Source organism: Gymnogyps californianus, chromosome 2 (genome assembly GCF_018139145.2).
Source record: "Gymnogyps californianus isolate 813 chromosome 2, ASM1813914v2, whole genome shotgun sequence".
Lineage (NCBI taxonomy): Eukaryota > Metazoa > Chordata > Aves > Accipitriformes > Cathartidae > Gymnogyps > Gymnogyps californianus.
The window spans coordinates 91478219-91498870 of record NC_059472.1 but is presented as its reverse complement, the minus strand read 5'-3'; the positions used below and the strand labels follow the sequence as shown (position 1 = coordinate 91498870).

The following is a 20652-nucleotide window of genomic DNA, read 5'->3' as shown; positions in this document are numbered from 1 at the left end:
AGGGCCGCAGCCCCTCCGGGCAAAATAACGGCCACTGCCGCCGCGGACAACCCTCACAACTCCCCTCACTCCTCCGTTTATATCTCCGCAGGCCTCGTCTCGCCACAGCCGGTGATTTTTCCACCTCTGCCTCCCTCTCGTGGCAGACCTGGCAGAAAACACCCCCATTCCATGAGGGGTCGTTATTATTATTCTTAATGATTTTTGAAGGGGGGGTTGTTTTGAACGAAAGTGAGCTGTTGCTGTAGCGGGAGACTGCACGGGCTTGGCCCCTCCTCACCTGCCTGAGGGTCTGAGTGAGACAAATGGCCCTTATAGAGGTGTATTTATTTTTTTTTCAGGGAATCTGTGGAGTGACGTGAAGCTAATTTGACGTTGAATTGGGAGCTGATGAAGACTTACAGCGGGGATGTGGAAGGAAGGCAAGGGGATGGCCACAGGCCTTGGGTAGGGAGGGTCTGCCTCCAGCTGTAATGCAAGGACCTAATCAAGGGCTAAACAGGAGCTGGGTCTAACTGCTGCAGGCTGGGACTAAGTGCTAAGACTGCATCTAGATCAGGGGCTCTAGTCACGAGGGTGAGAGGGACTGCGTTAGCATATATTTGTACACACTGCTGTGAGGGGAAGGGGTAGAAATGCCATAGCTAATAGTGGTTAGGACAGAGCTACCCTTGATGGCCTGGTCTGAATGACAAACAGGATTGCTCTGTGGATGCAAGGCATCATGCACTCCCCTTGGCACTGCCATGGTTGTCCCTTCTGGGTAGGAGGGAGGCACAGGACAAGCTGTGCCTCAGGCCCTGGGGTGTGTGGTCTGATGGAGAAAGGGTTCAGGTCCCGCTCCCCCCATTGCAGCAGGAGTTTCAGGTTTTGGTGTTTGCCTCTGTGCTGGCAAGTGAGCATCTCCTGCTCTGCAGGGCAAGCAGTAACCCTGACTAGGGTAAGGAGAATCTGCCAAAGAAGAGGATGGTTTGTGATTTGTTATGTCTGATGAAGAAGAGAAAAGGGTGGTCAGCTTTAAAAGTCATTGTTGGTGCTTTTGATCTCAGCACCAGGACACCTGTGGCAGCTGCTGCCTCAGTACCTTCTTCATTGACCTCCACAAAAGCTTTGTGAATAACTTTTGAGATGAAAAGATCCTTCTTCACTGACATCTCTGTGAAATCAGCCTGAACTGGGTCAAAAGCATTTCGTATCCCCATGCTGCTCAAAGTGGATTTAAGGTCGTAATTCTCTTCCAGCTTCAACTTGGGCAGGTACAGATCCACTTCAGCTTTCATCATATTGGCTGATTTGGTCCATTCAGCCAATTTCTCATAGGTCAGCTCTCTTTCTACCTGCAATGAGTTGAGGAAGAAAATAGTTGGAATGCGAAGGGCAGAGACGAGACATGCACACACCAGTGTCTTAATGCTCATCAAGAACATGTAAAACAAAGCCCAGCTACCAGCAGGGGGTACAGCTGGAACGTGTGCCATATTGATAGGGCATGATCCTGCAAAGTGCCAAGTGACTTATACTCCTATTTATTTTCTTAAAGGTGGCGAGGTATAGGCCTGAACCCTCAGAGTAGTTCATTATTTTTTTTCTGGTGTGAAGAATATTGCTTTTTTGCAATGTATGACTCATAATGATATTGACAGGCACTTGCTGTGTGTGTATATGGATAACTTTTCTCTTAGCAGTGGTAAATAAGTGGAACGCATGGGTCCTCAGGTACAAATAAAAAGATGTTTGCCCTGATTTGTTTAGAATCTGAAACTGATCCTGGCGTGGTCATGAGTGGCTGTTGATACCTTCTGGGTGAGGGTAGTCAGCACTTCGTTTGAGAAACCTCACCACAAAATATCAGGTGCAAATCCGGACTGCAAATGACATAAAAATGAATTAATGCAGCCCTCAGGAGAACATAACTCTAGGGCACGGTCATTCAGATTTGGTCCTTGCTTTCCTTGGGCTATTCTGGCAATAGAAAAGAGGACACAAAATAAGCTAAGGCAGTTGTGTGGGCATAGTTTTTAGATGTATCCCTAAGTAAAATACTGTGTTTGCAATGTTATCAGATGCCCTGAATCCTAAGCTGAGAAATCATGGTCTTACAGTTTATGAAACAAAGTATGCACACGTCAGAACCTATTCCACTGTGATTTTGAAGCTCGCTCTTCCTCACTCTTTTCATCTGTTTCTGTTACTGTCTCATAGTGTATATATGTGATGCAACAGTAGGTCAGTTTTACCAGCTCCAGACCAGTAGTGTTATCACTGATGTCATCTGGTAGGAGAACAAACATGCTGAGTTCATTTTCCACATATGGCAGTTCAATGATTTTGAATTTCATGGTTGTTTCATGGAGTATCAAAAATGTATCTCTCAGAAACATCATCTGTACTGGTTTAGTCTTGGTCTGTGAAAAAATTCAGACATAAAAAATAGTGTTACTTCCTTAACTTAAGTACATTCCTTAAAATGGATGATAAAGTTTACTTGCTTCATTGAATAGAAAGCAAAAATTTGTAAACAAGTACAAGACTCAGCAGCATTTGGATACTCAGTACCCTTTCCTTTGGACAGTATCAGATACACCCCCTTTTCAAAGTCATTGGGGTCTTTACAAAAAATCAGCAGAGACACATATGCTATCTACCTGCTGAATCACATGTAATATATTTCTCATTTTAAAATAAAGGAGTTAGCTTTGATAAGCAAGTAACTACTGTAGGTGTGTAATGCTTTCTCCCAAAGGTTCCATTTTGGACTGAGGGCCTTGATTGGGGGAAAAAATGTTGGCCTTCTTCCCCTAGATGCCATCAACTCTTTTGCCTGTTTTATCCTTCCAGGCAATACTGCCTGTCTCGCTTTGCCTCTGAATCATCATTTTCTGTGACCTGTGCTGGCTTTTCCTCTTCCCCAAACCATAGAGGACCGAATTACCAAATGGAATTGGATTACCCAATAGTCTTCTGAACTCCTATGCTGTATTATGTTCACAGAGCTTTTACTAATATAGTGACTCTCTCCTTTACATTGTTACATTTGAGCGCAAAAGTTTATCTGTTTGCAGGCTTTGCTATCAGGTACTCTGTGAATTAAACCCTCTCTGTGCACCCATGTATTGGGTTTACATGTGAAGGTTTTGGTAGCGGAGGGGCTGCAGGGATGACTTCTGTGAGGAGACATCAGAAGCTGCCTCTATGTCAGGCAGAGCCAGTTCCAGCCAGCTCCAAGACGGACCTGCCACTGGCCAAAGCTGAGCCAGTCAGTGACGTTGGTAGCGCCTTTGTGATAACATATTTAAGAAAGGGTAAAAACTGCTGCGCAACAGCAGCAGGGAGAGAGGAGTGAGAATCTGTGAGAGAAACAACTCTGCAGACACCAAGGTCAGTGATGAAGGAGGGGGAGGAGGTGTTTCAGGCGCCGGAGCAGAGGTTCCCCTGCAGCCCGTGGGGAAGACCATGGTGGTGCAGATATCCACCCTGCAGCCCATGGAAGACCCCATGCTGGAACAGGTGGATGTGCCCTGAAGGAAGCTGCAACCCATGGAGAGCCCACGCTGGAGCATGCTCCTGGGAGGACCTGTGACCCCATGGAGAGGAGCCCATGCTGGAGCAGGTTTTCTGGCAGGACCTGTGACCCCACAGGGGACCCACGCTGGAGCAGCCCATTCCTGAAGGACTGCACCCCGTGGAAAGGACCTGCACTGGAGCAGTTCTTGAAGAACTACAGCCCGTGGGAAGGACCCACGTTGGACATGAAGGACTGTATCCTGTGGGTGGGACCCCACACTGCAGCAGGAGAGAAGTGTGAGGAGGAAGGAGCAGCAGAGACAACGTTTGATGAACTGACCGCAGCTCCCATTCCCCATCCCCCTGCACTGCTTGGGAGGATAGCTAGAAGAGTTGGGAGTGAAGTTGAGCCTGGGAAGAAGGGAGGGGTGGGGGGAAGCTGTTTTATATTTGGTCTTACTTCTCATTAACCTACTCTGATTAACTGGCAATAAATTAATTTAATTTCCCTAAGTCGAGTCTCTTTTGCCCGTGATGGTAATTGGTAAATGATCTCCCTGTCCTTATCTTGACCCATGAGCTTTTCATCCTATTTTTCTCCCCCTGTCCTGTTGAGAAGGGGGAGTGACAGAGAGTCTTGGTGGGCACCTGGCAGCCAGCCAAGGTCAACCCACCACAACCGTGTACCACGATGGATCCTAAAACCGCACATGTAGCCTAGTATGTTTCGGATACACTGTCACATCATCGACACAATCGCTTCACATTGCCTGGCATACAAAAGGTGTTTGCACTCATAATCTATGTCGAACAAGATATTTGCTTCCATTGACAAATAATTTTGCTTGCCTTTGACACAGTCCGAAAATATGCATGCAGTCAGCTACTGTGAATCGTCAGCGCATGATCATTTAAATACTGTTAGCTCAATAACGTGCCCTCAGTGTATACTGAAGACATCATCCTCACACCCTCAGCTAAAATGACAAACCTCCATGAAAATTCCCTCTGAGGTTTTACACAACGCCCACGGCGCGTGAGGAAAGAACAGCCGGTTCAGTTTCCTTGAACTCAGAGTATAGACTGTGTCTCAGAAGCAGAAAAGAGACAGAGGTGTGTAAGCCCTGCTCTCAAAAGCAAGTCAGTCCCTTTTGAAAATGGGACCTTGGTACTTACGGAAATTTCCTCTTGTCCTTAAGCTGCTTAACCACGGTGTTCTCAAGTATTTTGATACTGAAGAGTTATTAATTAAAGTTAAAATCATATTCTCATGGATATGCGTAAATAAGATAATGCTGACTTAGTTTCACAGTTGCCGTTCTCACTGAGTTTATACCGTGTGCCCAGCTATGAGTAGTGTTGCAGAGGCATACGAAATGCAAGTGAAATATTTAGAGGTTTCTTGCTCTTCACTAATAGACATACTGACATATGACAATAGGCATATAGACAAGGAATTTACCTTGCTCAGTCTGAAGGACGTCTCAGAAGTATTTTTCTCCCAAAATTTCTTTTCCCAGTTTCCTTTGAAATAAATGGCATTTACTAAGACCAACACAGTGTGAGAACTGAGAGATCCTGCAGGCAGCAGATCCTGGATTTTCCCTTCAAAATCAGACAAATAGGACGGTTATTCCAGTGTGACTGTGTAACTCGCCGATTTTAATTGTGCCTTCTCTGGGCCTACCTATCTAGGAAAAATGTTTGCATTTGGGAGGTTTTTTTACCGTACATTTTTCATGGTGTACATGTGGTAAAAATGGCTTTTGAAGTATCTCTATGTCTTTTTTTTTTTTTTTTTTAGTATATTGCAGTTTCGGTAGTAAATGGCATTGGAAAGTGGGTAAAGTGGATAAAGTGGAATAGCTTGGATGTTCTGTGAAGTTGGTTGCAAGCAGCTGAAGAATGCAGAAGTAAAACCCTCACTAATGAGAGTGGAGCCACTCCGTATCTACCTGTGCCTCCCTCTGTAACAGAAATAATTCAAAAGAGGCTACAGCATGAAGAGTCAAGGGAAGGACCTTGTAAGGACCAGCAGTTAGGTTTGGAGGGAGGCATTCTTCAAGCCATTTAGCTGCACGTTGCTCATCACCTCCCCTGAGTTTCCATCTTTCATGGATCCTTGGCTGCAAGAGCAATAAATGTGGAAATACAAATGATTTGAAAGTGAGACAAGAAAAAAGCCATCAGAGTGGTACTTACTCTCAGTTTCATTTTCAACCCACGAATTGATCAGTACTCTGGCTTGTTCTGCAGCTGTCTTAAAGTTTACAGCTTGTGGCTTTGCGTTGTAATAGCTTGTAATGAGCTGTAAGAATTTCTGAAAGATAGAATTGGAAAATGTATGCTTACTTAGTTAAATTTGAGTTATAAAAATGTTAGAAGTAATCACTTCAACAGATTATACAATCTGCTAATACATAATTGAAGAAAATATAATTTGTTTGAAATGGGATAACCCTTAAAATAAGGTCTGATACATTCTGTGCTAAATATTAAGTAAGGACTGATCAAACTTCAGTCTCAAAGAAACTGATACTTCAGATTTTTGTGTTTGAAATCCAAAGTGCAAATTTGTAATTTTGAAATATCCCATGAAATAAACATTATTCACAAATTTTTTTAATTTCTCAAAATGACATTTTATATCATTTAAATACTTTTTTCCTGCTTTATGATGTAGAGTTCAGTATGAGAGGGAAGAATAGTCTCATATATTGAAACAAAGCTTTTAGTTTGCTTCAGAGGCGAGGAACTTGCCAAGAGTTTGTGAGGACAATAGAGGATCAGGTATAAAGGGAATGTTCTAGTAGAATAAAGTCATGGCAGAAAAGCAGAATTAACGTTTGCATTGCTGTCTGCTGTGAAACAGTTCATGGAGATTCCCAGCAGGAAATTCTCTAGATTCTCTGTAAAGCATAGGTACGTGAGATCATGGAGAAAATGAGCAATAAGCATTCAGAAGGACAAACTACTAATTACTCAGGAGATCAAAACAAACTCCAAGATGAAAGAACAGTAATCTCGTTTAAAACCACCTGCCAAGAAATTGTAAGATGATTAATACAACGTCAGTTTTTAAAAAGATTTCAAAGATACAGGTAGTTACAAACTCATGAGTCTGTACGGGGCGAATGAATAGAATAGGTCTAGTGGGCGTATGGATAAACATGACATATTGGAGGAGTGTCAACAGCATTTTGTAATAGGAAGTCCTAAATCACAAATCTGTTGGAGTTTTTTGAAGGTGTCAGGAAGCATGTGAGTAAGAAGGTTGAGCCATTACAGTCTATTTGGATTACCAAAAGGCATTTTGTAAGACTTCTCACCAAAGGCTCAGCATCCATGGGACGACACAGATAGCTCTTATTTGTTTAAAGGACTGGAAACCAAGAGTAGGAGGAAATAGTGTTCACAGTGACGGGTTATTAGTACTGGAATACCACAGGGATATGTCCTGGGATCTGTGCTAAAATATTTATTCTATAAAATACAGGTCTAAATATTTACATTAAAAAATATATATTAAAACATTTATAAAATGATCCAGTGAAGCGTACACTACAGAGAGTGATTATTACTGTTCAGGAATAAGGTGTTAAAGCTATAATGGACAGCTGCATGAAAAAAATCTGCCCAATAGCGGCTGAAAAGGCAAATACAATTTTAAGAGTTACAAAGAAAGGAGTAGGGAACAAAAGAGAGAATATTAGAATGCCACTGTATAAAGCAATGGTGTGCCCATTTTCTGAGTTCTCTATGCAGCATTGGCCTCCTCAGTCTCAGAAATGCTGGAGTATAAAAGATACAGAGACAGGGGACAAGGATGACCAGAGATATGGAGAAGTGTCCTTTAGAGGAAAAACAAACCAATAATGATGCCAACAGATAGCAGGCTCAAAAAACACAGGCGCTTCCTACAGTGTATAGTTCAGCTGTGGAACTGCTGGTGCTGAGGGTTGTGGTAGATTCAAAAGGCAAGTCTGCAACTTGATGAAAGAACGGCTCATCAAGGTCTATTAAGTAGACATGCCCTCTGGTTCAGGAAGTCCCTGAGCTGCAGATTGCTTGGTGACCAGAGCAGATTCTGGAGAAGCATTACTGCACAGCGTGCCTTGTTCCCATACGCTTCCTAAACTGTTGACCACTGTTGGAGGCAGATGGACCTCTTGTCCGTGAAAGGCTAGCCCCGTATGGCTGTCCTCATGTTCTCGCTGAAACCACAGTGCTATCATTTGGAAAATTTTTATCATCTCTGTTGACAATCCCTCTTAATGTCAAAATATTCTTAAGTAAAAATGTTCAACTCACGGGCAGTAATGGGTAGGTCTTTTCCTCATACAGTCGGTTGGCAGTCTTCAGCAAGTAGGTGCTTCTGGGTTTGTTGATGGCAGACAGGAGCTCTTTGAAGCCGGAGTGGATGTTTTCAGCTTGCTTGTGCTCAGGATCCTTGGAAAGAGACACCAATTAATATGGAATATTTTTTTTCTGTCTGAAGTGTTGCACCTGCTGTGGTTATTTAAAATGCCCAGGTTGTTTTAATTAAAAAGGAATTTCAGGAGATGGAGCTCTTTTTTGAGTATGTTGCATGTTTGCAGCACTATGTATAACTGGACAAATTGTTTTATGTCTGTAGGGCGATGATCTATTTCTACAGTGCTGTGTAGGCCTTTGGGGACATCAGCTGATGGTGCACCCAGGAAGTTCAATCTCCTCATTTCAGTCATGGTCAGGCCTAATTTTCAGTGTCACAAGGACCCATCAAGGCAGCTCTGCGGCTTTTCAGGAGGTGCTCTGTTCTAACAGACACTAATGTCAGGGCATAGACTTACCGACTATTCAGATTTTCTATGTTTCAGATGAATTTTGCTGTTGCTGTTTGGATTTTGGAGGGAGCTTGTCCTGGATGTCAATGTTGATGGCTTTAGGGAGCATGAGCTTGCTTGCCAGCTGTTGCCAGCTGTTGCTTTGCTAACGGAGGAATAAGCTGCTACCTGTCAGCAGCTCCCCTCCAGCTGCTTGGGTGCAGTCTCCTCCTCCATGGCATATACCATGCCCTGCATGTGAGGCACTGAAAGTCTGTGCCATGGTGACTTGTCATAAGGTTGGTCAGGTGGCATTCCTTACTCTGGTCTTTTCTCACTCATGCTGAGACATGGGCTGCTAGGAAGGACACCTGGGAAAGAATTTGGTAGCCAGAGGACACAGGATAGGAGAGGCTGAGTTTTGCAAGGGGATGGGAACAGACTGAAGAGGTAATGGGGGGAAACATCTGAAGGACCAGATTAGGCAGTCTTTGCTACAACTGAGAAAGTCAGTGAGTTGCTAAAATGAATGTGGATGTAATGATTCATCTTGAAGATTCATCCCCCGCCACCTAGGGAGAGAATGATATAACCTTCTCGCCCCTTTTATTTCCAGTTTGTCTAATCTAGTTTCTTTGAGCTTTATTTTCGTTTCTATGCTAAAGAAACATGGCTTGTTTGAGTTTACAAGCCTTTCGGTGCTTAGGGAGTTGATTTGATGAAAAAGATCTGGGCAGTTCTTCCTGGTGGCAAGTCTCTGGGGAGCTGATGAACAAGGGTGAATCAGCATGCATTGGCTTAAAGAGGAATTTTGTTTGCCTGATGTGTCCATGCGTGAAAAAGGTGGAAGGGAGTTTATTGGGTAGGGCTGGAGTCAGGTGTAAATGCAGTAGTTGTTTTTCACTACAGACAAAAAACCCTGATGCTGATAAGAGATAGAGTTGTCCTAAGCACATTAGGACAATTGATTTGTTGATATTGCCATAGACCAGCTAAAACCAAGTAACACAGTATTAGGACCAATCAAAATGCTGTTAGTGTCTCAGTTCTGCTTTTGAAGGCCTGAGTCCATGAGTTTTATGGTAACATTATCTGCTTGTTGGCTTTTTCTCTTTCTATATATAGTTCTTACTGAAGTGAGACAGTAGATATAGACTGAAGACAAGCAAATGTTAGAAGGCTAAAGCAGTAGTTGTGATGAACTATCCCTTTCTCAGAGATTTTTTTTCTCTGAGTCTTTTGTTGTAATAAATACCATCTTTCTTTTCCTTGGTCTCCCCAGAGAAGGCCTTGTTGTCTCAGATGAACCTTCTTCTCCTGCAGTCTGGTTAAAATGAAGAACCTGTGACGATGATAAATGTTCATAAAGACAGCTTGTTTTTTTGAAGATAAATGTGCCCAAGAGTTTTGTAATTATGTTAGTTTTCTGCGGTAATTCACCAGTCATGCCCAATGACAGTCTATTAGAAGTTACTGAGGACAAGACCTTACTCTTGACTTAGTATCTATAACTGTATCATTATTATATAGATTTTAGTCACATTTACTGCTTAATAATAGATCAATATTATGGCTCAAATATGAATTTATTTAGATAAATGGTCAGTTCATGCTTGGCTACATGGAATTTATTTTCAGATCGTGACAAAGCACAACAAAGAGCATAGTGCACTTCAGAGTCTTACTACTGGGACAGAAATGTAAAATTATACATTTAAGGTGTTTAAGTAAATGCATATAACCTAAAAGTGTACAAGACTGAAAAGTTCTGCTAAAATGGGCATAAGTGAAATCATATTTTCAGTACTAGTATGTCTCCATTATTCGTGGGAGGATTACCTTATTTATGGACTAACTATGTCACAAGAAAAGGTATTTGTACTACTCCTGTGCAGCCCAACACGTGTTCAGGAGAGCTTACTAACTTTGGTATGCAGTATGAGAAAGCAGATACCCTGTTTCCAGAATCAGCTGCGGTCTAGAAGCAGTGATTTTATCTCTGGCACTCCTTTTTCTAGATTATCTTAGCTCTGTATTAATTTTGCTAATGAAGCTGTCTCTTTGTTACTATTTGAGCGCTATATCAGGTGAATTATTCTGTTCAAAAGGCAATTAAAACAGAAGGTAGAGTTCCAAGCAAGACCAGCAGTAGTCTCTAATGTCAGTAGCTTCCCTCTGGCAGACCACTTGCAATGCTCTGGGAACAGTAAGTGTAAGCTAAATGTAGGGGTAGTGCAGAGCAGGGAGATCTTGGAAATAAAGTGGAAGAACAGTGACCTGCAGGACTGCTGGCAGTGCAATATAACCGCAAATAACAGCGCGGTTATTTGCTGTACCCAACATTATGGCAGGTCACTGTTCTCCCATGTTGTTCCTTTCAGTGCCCCATGGGCAAAATAACAATGCAGTTTATGTGGGAACTGCCTATAAGGTGATATACTGCTAATTTCAGAGCTTACCTCAGCCATCTGGGTTGCAGTGTCACCTTTTGCACCCAGGTAGACCATGGCGAGAGCAGTTGCGATACTCCAAGGAGAAAAGAAAATGTTTTGGCCTTTGGAAGTTTCATTCAGCTTTTTGTAAAGATCCAGAGTGAAGCTGTTCGTTGACACTGTGAGAGACTCCATTGATACAGCCTGAGACAAATGAGTGTCAGAGAGAGGTGATGACTGCTTCTTCACTTCTTTTAAAAAATACAAAGCTGCTAGTGGGAGATTGCCTGCACCCTCTCAAATGCAGTGTGAGGGTGTCCCTGTAGTGGGTAAGATACTGCACAGAGACCAAGTACACTCAGCTAGTAGGTCTCTTTTTAAGATCTGCATTATTTCTCCCTTCCCCATCGCTCCTCAATGTCCTCAGCTTTTTTATTTATTCTTCATCAGATGAGCACAATTTTAGCTAGAAATGTTTTCACAGACCAAACTTGTTTCAAAAACCCATTTGCTTAAGTTTCATAGAATTATTCTTCGATTCTGAGGGAGTGAAATAGAATCATTTCTCACTGCTGCTTTGAGCTTTTTTCTATTTCTTTAAACTTCCTATGCTATTATTTTCTGCTGAAAAAAGCATGGTGAATTCATGCGATTCACTACATGTATCTTGAAGACTACTAGAGATCTGTAGATTTTTATGTGTTCTTGGTGTAGGTAAGCCCACATTTGGAAGCTGTAGCTGGATTTGTTAATTACTGTTTTTCAAGTAAACTCTTGTATCTTGCATACAACCCCAAATAGTTCCTATTTTAAACAACAACAAATTTTCTGGGGTTTTCTGCTGGCTTATCAGAACCTGCAGATTTTCTATCCTTGTTCTGCTTCTCTTTTCAAGTATGGTTTTACAGGGCAAAACCAAAGCAAACAAAAAACCCAACCCCAGGGTTAAACTGATTTTCCATACATGGATCCAGAACAAACCTGTGGTTCTTATTAGCATATCTTAGATCAATCTAATCCTGTTGGCAAATATTAAGGTTAAATTCAGAAAATTCCATTGTCTTCACCAGTATGAGGACTACTAAAACATGTACTAAAGTCAGTGTAAGATGGCATCAGGTGAAAGGTTAAGCATTAGATCAACAAAAGCAACTGGACATTTAAATCTATCTTCACCCACAATTTACATGCTCAAATCAAAAACTGCAGTCCTCTGAGCCAGCTGCCATGCAGTGTTAGAAATGCCCGGAGCCTCTGGGATCCTCGAGTTTTGATTTCAAAGCTTTCCAGGGCTCCACAACTGCTTTGAAGCATTCTCAGGAGTACTTCAGAGGTGAATGCCCTGCAGCCTAGCTCATACCTAAGCATTTTTAGGACCTTGAAATCAGATATCTCTTACTGCTGTGCCTGGAGATGCTGATACTCCCAGAGCATATCTAGGGAACAGGGCTGAGCTGAACATTTTTGCTTGAAGAATTTCAAACCGACATCTCCATCTCCTGTTCCCAGAGAGTACCTGAGCTGAATCTGCATGGAGCAATCAAGCATTTCTCAGGCTTGAGAGAGAGAACGTGTGTGTGTTTCTGTGAGGTTTACTGGTCTACTAGCCGCTTCAGTCATCTGGAACAGGAAAAGTCTGGATGCCTGATCCAGTAGTTATTTGATATTAATAAAGCAGAGGCTTGAACCAATACACCCCATGCTGAGCATCCGAAACACTGCTACAGAGTCATGCTGTCTTGTGTGTTCAATTCCAGGATCAGTAGGAGTGTATTCTCTCCTGCAGCCTGTTCCCAGTCCCCTGATCCTAAATCAACTGGTAGCCTGGTGGTTAAGGCACCCTTCCTACAGATGAGGAAACTTTCTGCCCTCCCAGGCGGTTTAGGTTTTGTCCATCCTGGGCTTGCATTCTGACCACGGTGCCTTGGCACAGGGTTCTCCTAAGGGCTACACTTTGTACTAAAAAATGAGTACTCCCTTCCCCTGGGTGACTTTTACGCCATTATTTAACCACTCAGTTTGACAGAATTTAACATGAATTTTTAAGATTTCCAAAGTAAAGCTAGTTATTTTGATACGAATATTTACATTACCTGAAATCCTGAGGGAGAGAAGAGTTAAGATCTGTCTTCAGTCAGGATCTGTGGTGGTCTGTGAGGCAATGAATACTTTTGGAAATGTAGAAACGTTTGCACCACCCTTTCTTCTCTACATCCTCTTCTTGTATTAATACGCGTGTTCCCTCATTTATTCTTACTTCTCTCTGTCACCTGCTTTCAGAACTTAGAGAGAGAGAGACCTCCTCAATTCAAGGCCACTGCTAGTGGGTGTATGTCCTGAAACGTGAAGGCCAGTATGCCTTTCTCCCACAGGTGTCCTCCACAACCTTGGTGATTGGCCTGCAAAAACGTAGGAATTGCAGAAAAGAATTCAGCCACTCTGTGTTGGCAAGGGACATGTTGAAATAATTTTACAGCTTCCTTTTCTTTTTACTCTGCAAACTGGGGAAATGAATAGAAACTAATCTCAAAGATATGGCTAAAAGGGAATATTGACATAGGCTGTTAGTCTCATTCATCCTGTGGTTAAATTTGAGAGGGGAAGGATTTGAATACTTGTGGCCCTCAGGTCACATAAAGCCCTTATTTTGTGATATTTTACATTTTTGCTCTTCTGTTTCAGAAAGCAGATCACAAAGGAAGCTCAGAAGGTATTTACACAGTCAGCTAAAATAAGTGATGAAATAAGAGTGAACACTGGACGTATTTGGACTGGTGGATGTTGTTTTAAGAGACTGCTGCTCCTCGCAGAGGAGGTGAAGGTGCTTTTACAGGCCCTACACTGTACTGAGGTTATTATTATTATTCCTCTGTGATGGATTGAGGGAGTCTGGATCATCCACCAAAAGCTATAAAACTGCATGGAAGCTCTGCTTGTAATGATTGCTTTTACTGAAACTGTTTGTTGTATTGGAGTAGAGAGCCAAAACAGCAGAATGTGTAAAATTGGGTATCAGCAAAGGTGTAATACAGAACAGTTACGTGTACACAAATGTTTTACTTTAAACCAGTGTAATTAGCAATTCTGCTGGTTTACTCTGCTCTTATCTGTGTGACTTAGATTAAACTGCATTGACAGATTTCCTTTGCGATCATTATATGTCTTTTCTGCTACATTTACAGTTAGTTAGGAATGGCCTCTGCCCACTAGTGTGACACATGCGGAGTAAACCAATTACCAGCATGCAGTCACCCTATACAGAAAAAGCATCAATATAAAGAGTGCAAGTCCATATTTTGAAGTAGAATTACATTTCTGTGCTTATATTCACTTTGAATCTGACTGGTACATATGCCATACAAGGTTTCAGGGGTGATATATGTGCCTCTCTTTTTGTTTTTAAGTGCATGCAGTTCTTGTGCCTGGAATATCCATCTTATTTTCTTGCTTCAGAAATGTATTAGACACTATTATGTTTAGTTATGTGCTTAAGAAATGTTTCTGCTATGTATCGGAAACTGCTGTTGTCTATTTTTTAGCTAAATGAATAGAACAAGAAAAAAACCCAAACAACAGATAGTGGTACTACAAGCTACAAAGATTGGCCAAAAATACAGGAAAATGAAGAAAGGGTACCCAAACTGTGTAGACACTCTTTGTGGTATATTCTAGCTGCTGCAAGATCCTGTTTAGTAAGAGAGAGTGGAGTTTCAAAGGGGAGCAAATTGGCCAAAGAAGAGGTGCTCTTGGTTTTGCTGTGCCAGATGGAAATAGTGAGCGGAAATAGTGAATTGCTGCAACCAGAATGGTAGAAACAAGGTTTCATGGCATCACAATGCCTGACTTGTTGACCTCAAGTGGATTGACCTCTGACAAATGGTCATAAAAAGTCTTTTGATAAAACCAGTCATTTTCCTCTGGCATACTGATGAAGTCATTTTGACCTTTTTTGAAGCCATCTTTCATCCCTATCTTGCTCAGCATGGATGTGAGGTTGTATCTTTCTGCCTGTTTGATTGTCATACTCCCATACCTGTACTCTGTAAATGGTCCACTGTGAGTGGACCATTTGGGCATTTCTTGAAGATCAGTTCTCTTTCAGTTGTATCTAGTGAAAAGCAGCACAATTTACAATCAGTGCTAGACTAAGTCCACTTACAGATTTTTACTCTGCAGGAAATCCCATACAGCTATGTCCCTCAGGAAGAAAATGAGGCCAAGTATCACATCTGTTGCAATAGAACTCTAAAGGATGGGACTATAAGTTACATTTAAAAAGGGATTTTCTTGTGCCTGTTACTGATGGCAAAATAAAACCTTTAAAAATATGGATGCATTTGCATTTCAGTTCTAAAGCAGCAGTTTTTTATGTGTCCTTGTCTTGAATACTAACACTACACCGGCACTGTAAACTTTCTTGTCTTTATTACTGTGCGCTGTGTCTGCCATTTCTGCTTGTCATGAGGTCAGTCTACCACAGAGGTGCCAGGGATTATTTTATGAAGCTGAGATTTGCACTGGTAGAAAAAAGCCCCATCTTTCATTGTAGAATAAACTAAAAGCATCTTAATCTACTGTGTTTTGACAGGCATGGAATCACTAAGTGACAAGCAGTCCATGCTCACAACATGTTTGTATTGAGGCTTGTCTCAGCAGTTTCCTGTAGATACTTCTTTCTTTAGTTGTCAAAGTCCTGGGACCTTTCAAGGAGGAGTTTGTGGACCTGAAGGTTGATGATACAGAACAAACCCAGGGCTTCTTGAAAGCAGTTGTTTGGAAATGCAGTCATGTAGCACCTATTACTTGGCTACCTTGGAGTATTTTAGAAAGGTGATTAAATAGCATTTTCCCCAGTATGGAAGAATAAAATGGAACTGTCTTTCAAAAGTGTCAAGCCACCCTTTGTGGCAGACAGGAGAGAAAGGACAGTGCTTGGGAGAGCCCTTGCTGAGAGGAGCATTGGAACACCATGACCTGTTCATGGCATAGGAGCTGCTCTGCCCCAGATCTGTCTTCTCTTCCCTTGCCCCATCCAAGCCTGTTGCCGGCCAGCCTGTCACCTCCAGGAGGCCCCAGGCCTTCTGGAACAACAACAGCAAGCATGGTTAGCACATTGCACTGGAAATTCAAATTCCCGGGACTGCCTCCCTTGCTATATCCAAGTGTGGCATCCCAAGCTAACAGGGGGAAATAATTGTGAAACCATGGAAACTAAAAGACTTGCAACTTTTCTTAACTTCCAGCACTGGCAGATGCACCTTCCAGATCTCAAAGGCCATTAACAAGTGTGAGGAGTGAAAGTAACTGCAGGGGAGGGGGCCCGCATCTGTTGATCTGATTTGTCATCTGTGTAGATTTGCTGCTTGCTAGGGGCACACATTCAGGATGTTGTGGGGAGGCTACTGAGGCTCATCTGTCCCTCCCCCTGCTGTTCTTCCATGTAGGCGCAAATGATTCTGCCAAGGTTGACCTGGGAAGTACGAAGCATGACTACAGGGCTCTGGGGGAAGTGGTCAAGGGCATCGGGGCCCAGGTGGTGCTTTCTTCAGTCCTGCTGGGAGGTGGATGGGCCTGAGGAGGACTTGACAGATCCTGTGGTTTAACAATTCATTGCACTGCTGTTGTTGGCAGCAGGGTTTCAGTTTCCATGGCCATGGGACCTCTCTGAGGGTCACCAGCTGCTTGGAAGAGAAGGGATCCACAACTGAACAGGGAAAAATATCTTTGTCAACAGGCTGGCCAACCTGCTAAGCAGAGGTTTAAACTAGAAATGGATGGGGGAGTGAGTGATTCCTCAACAAAAAGGGAGGTTGTGAATGTGGTAGGCACGCCAAGGGCTTGGGGTGATGGGAACAGGAGGGACATAGCAATCAACAAGACAGCTAAAGTGGAATCACTTCAAGCATAGGCACATAAGGAATGAAGTGCCTGCAGAAGACCCTTAAGGGAAAACCTCTCAACCCTGTACAGGGGAATCAGCATGCTTGGGTGCCTCTCTGAAATGCCACTACACTAATGCAGGCAGCATGGACAACAAAGAGGAGCAGTTAGAAGTTTGTGTGTGGTTACAGGGCTGTTACCTCATTAGGATCATGGAGACATGGTGGAATAGGTCACACGACTGGAGTGCTGCAGTAGAGGGATACAGGCTTTTCAGGAAGGACAGGCTGGGAAGGCAAGGAGAGGGAGTTGCCCTTCGTGTGAGAGAGCAGCTGGAATGTACAGGGCTCTGCCTTGGCACAGGTTCGGAGCCAGTTGAGAGCTTATGGGTCAAGATTAGTGGGCAGGCCACCACAGGTGCTGTTGTAGTGGGTATCATCTGCTATAGACTTCCTGATCAGGAAGTAGATGAAGCCTTCTTCAAAGAACTGAAAGAATCCTCGTCCTTATGGAGGACCACCCTGATATCTGCTGGAAGAACAATACATTAGGGCTTAAGCAATCCAGGGGATTTCTAGAGTACATTGATGACAACTTCCTGGCACAGGTGATTGAGGAGCCAACAAGGAATGATGCTGTGCTGGACCTGATACTGAGAAACAAGAACGAGCTGGTCATGGATGTGAAAGTCAGAAGCAGCCTTGGCTACAGTGACCATGAGATGATGGAGCTCAGGATCCTAAGACGAAGGAGCAGGGCAAAAAGCAGGACTACAGCCCTGGATTTCAGGAGATCTTCAGAGATCTGCTTGGAAGAATCCCATGGGATATGGCCCTGGAGAGAAGAAGAGTCCAGGAGAGCTGGTTGATATTCAGGAATCACCTCCTCCAAGCTCAAGAATGGTCCATTCTGACAAGTAGGAAATCCAGCAAATGTGGCAGGAGGCCTGCATGGATGAGCAAGGAGTTCCTAACTGAACTCAGACATAAAAAGGAGGTGTATAAGATGTGGAAGCAGGGGAGGTGACCCAGAAGGAGTATAGAGTTGCTGTCTGATCTTGCAGAGATAGGGTTAGGAAAGTCAAGGTCGACCTGGTATTGAATCTGGCAAGGGATGTGAAGAGCAGCAGGAAAAGAGTCTACAAGTACAAGACAAAAAACCTACAGAAAACATGGGCCCGCTTCTGAATAGTGCAGGGGAAACACCGACAGAGGACACAGAAAAGGCCGAGGTACTCAATACCTTCTGTACCTCAGTCTTTACTGGTAAGACCGCCCTTCAGGAATGCCTGAGACCACAGCGAAAAGTCTGGAAAGAGAAAGACTTACTCTTGGCAGAGGAGGACGAGGTTCAGGAGCATTTAAACAAATAGAACATACGTAAGTCCCTGGGGCCTGATGACTTGTACCCACAAGTGCTGAGGGAGCTGGCTGATATCATTGCGAGGCTTCTCTCATTTACCTTTGAAAGGCCATGGTGACTGGAAAAAGTTTCTGAAGACTTGAAGAGGGCAAATGTCACAACTGACTTCAAAAGATTCAGGGAACTACAGGCCCGTCTGCCTGACCTCAGTCGCTGGGAAGGTGATGGAGAAAATCCTTATGGAAACCGTTTCCAAACACATGAAGGACAAGAAGTTGATCAAGAGTAGTCAGCATGGATTTATGAACGGGAAATCATGCTTAACCAACCTAATAGCCTTCTACAATGAGTTAACTAGCTTGATGTATGAGGGGAGAACAGTGGATGTTGTTTACCTTGACTTTAGTACAGCTTTTGACACTGTCTCCCATAACATCCTCATGGACAAGCTGACAAAGTATGAGTTAGATAAGTGGACCCAGCCAGGCCCAGAGGGTTGTGATCAGTGGCACAAAGTCCAGTTGGAGTCAGGTCACTAGTGGTGTACCCTAGGGGTCGATACTGGGGCCAGTACTGTTTAACGTCTTCATTAATGACCAGGATGCTAGGACAGAGTCCACCCTCAGCAAGTTTGCAATGGAAAACTGGGGGGAGTGGCAGATACACTGGAGGGTTGTGCTGCCATGCAGAAGGACCTGGACACAGTGGAGAACTGGGAGGAGAGGAATCTTGTGAAGTTCAACAAGGGGAAATGCAAAGTTCTGCATCTGGGGGGGAATAACCCCAGGCATCAGTACACACTGGGGACTGACTGGCTGGAAAGCAACTCTACAGGGAAGGACCTTGGGGTCCTGGTGGACAACAAGCTGACCATGAGCCAGCAGTGCACCCTCACAGCAAAGAAGACCGACAGCATCGTGGGCTGCATGAGGGTGAGTGTTGCCAGCAGGTCGACGGAGGTACCTCTCTGCTCATCCCTGATGAGACCATGGCTGGAGTGCTGTGTCCAGTTCTGGGCTCTTCAGTATAAGGAAGATACGGTTTTCCATATCTTCCCCCTGAACAGGGCCACAAAGATGATTAAGGGAGTGCAGCATCTTTCATATGAGGAGAGGCTGAGAGAGTTGGGACTTAGAGGCTGGAGAAAAGAAAGCTCAGGGGGATCTTATGTATGTGCATAAGTACCTTATGGGATGTAATGAAGAAGAAGAAGGAACCAGACTCTTCTCAGTAGTGCCCAGTGAGAGGACAAGAGGCAATGGGCATAGATTAAAAACAGGAAATTCAATCTGAACACAAGAAAACACTTTTTTACTGTGAGGATGGTCAAACACTGGCACAGGTTGCCTGGAGAGGTTGTGTAGTCTCCATTGGTGGAGATAGATACTCAAAACCCAACTGGATGCGGTCCTGTGCAACCTGCACTAGCTGACCCTGCTTGTGCAGGGGGTTGGACCAGATGATGTCAAGTGGTCACTTCTAGCCTGAACAATTCTGTAAGCGTTAGCGTGACCTGACAGCCAGACACTGGTTACCATGAAAATAGTACAAGGAGGCACAAATGAAGCAGCTTCCACTGTTGCTTGCAGTAGCTGAGCTCTAAAGAGTGTTTCCACCTGGATGGGTTCCTTTTCTTCTCTTTCACCCTCTCCACCTGCATCCCAAGTATGTCTTATACTGGAAGGTGTGCTCTTTGGCATCATCTCCCAAGCAAAGCTGACACTGGGAGTAGCTTGGTACCAAAAGCAGCCTGTTTGACCCTTTGCACCTCTCACCAGCTGGCAGACACCGTGCTGTAGTTCCTCAGAGAGCCTCAGAGGTACTGCTTTGCAGAGCCCTGCAGTGTGGTATGAGTGACGGGATGCACAAAAATTAGCATGGGAAGACTTTTCATTTGGTTTGGCATGGAACTCTTCCCCCCTCTTTGGGCAACTTTTGCTCTTACATGAAGTAACTCTTCAAACTGGGTATACACAATTTAGGAGATCCCAGTAATTACTTATTATTGAATACACACAGCAGAGAGATAGCATTGGCATGCTACAAGGCTAAGAATTAACATGCTTACCACCCTGATGAGTCTTTGCTGGCCAGGCATCACTCAAGTGGAGGAGGGCTGGTCTTTGTTGCTCCCTAGAAGAGTCTCGGCCTCGATGTTCCTAGTTGTTGTCTTCCAATTCTTAGTTTTTTTCAAAATGGAGGTTTTATACCTCTTCATGCAAGTGTTTCTCCTCCTGAAGCCTTGCTATGTGGACTATTCCATCCTGACAATAACTTCTCTGTTTGTGTTTTTACTTTTCTTATTTTGCATGGCCTTCACTTGTGTGCTTTTCCACATCTAAACAACAAACTTCTTAGTAAAGCTGAGTCAATAGCACACAACTCAGCTGCACCACTGTAGGTCCTGGATGACAGACAGGTGAACCCTGAGCTGAGGGTTACAGGCAAGGGAGGGCACTGATTTTAGAAGCAGCACTTTGTACGGGGAAGAAGATGCAGGTTTACTCTGTTGGGTGGAGATGTATTTCCAAATAGAATACCTTTTGTGGAGGTGGAGTGAGTTGTAATTATAGGTGGAATTCTGCTGAGAGTAAACGTTTTTACAGTATCTCCCTCCTGCATTCAAATCTTGTTCCCTGAGATAATGTTCTCTGACATGTGGTTACTGA

The 20652-nt window shown here is 43.6% G+C and overlaps 1 protein-coding gene across 1 annotated transcript; it reads right to left on the bottom strand.

Moving 5' to 3' along the window:
• Nucleotides 1–935: 935 nt before the first annotated feature.
• Nucleotides 936–10945, bottom strand: LOC127029999 (heterochromatin-associated protein MENT-like). The gene is made up of 7 exons (XM_050915899.1): nt 10769–10945; nt 9565–9651; nt 7816–7953; nt 5707–5824; nt 4967–5109; nt 2238–2405; nt 936–1337 (listed from the first exon to the last, which is right to left on the bottom strand). The coding sequence occupies exons 1-7, from the start codon at nt 10934–10936 to the stop codon at nt 936–938; spliced, it is 1224 nt and encodes a 407-aa protein (XP_050771856.1). The 5' UTR covers nt 10937–10945.
• Between the last annotated feature and the right edge of the window lie 9707 nt (nt 10946–20652).

Excerpts from the sequence above, each read along its gene's own strand:
- LOC127029999 (XM_050915899.1), bottom strand. The coding sequence starts at position 10,936 with ATGGAGTCTCTCACAGTGTCAACGAACAGCTTCACTCTGGATCTTTAC. Across the intron at positions 9,652-10,768 it reads CTGCAACCCAGATGGCTGAG|GTTCTTCATTTTAACCAGAC; the intron begins GTAAGCTCTGAA and ends TCATCGTCACAG. Across the intron at positions 5,110-5,706 it reads GGTTGAAAATGAAACTGAGA|GGAAAATCCAGGATCTGCTG; the intron begins GTAAGTACCACT and ends CTGATTTTGAAG.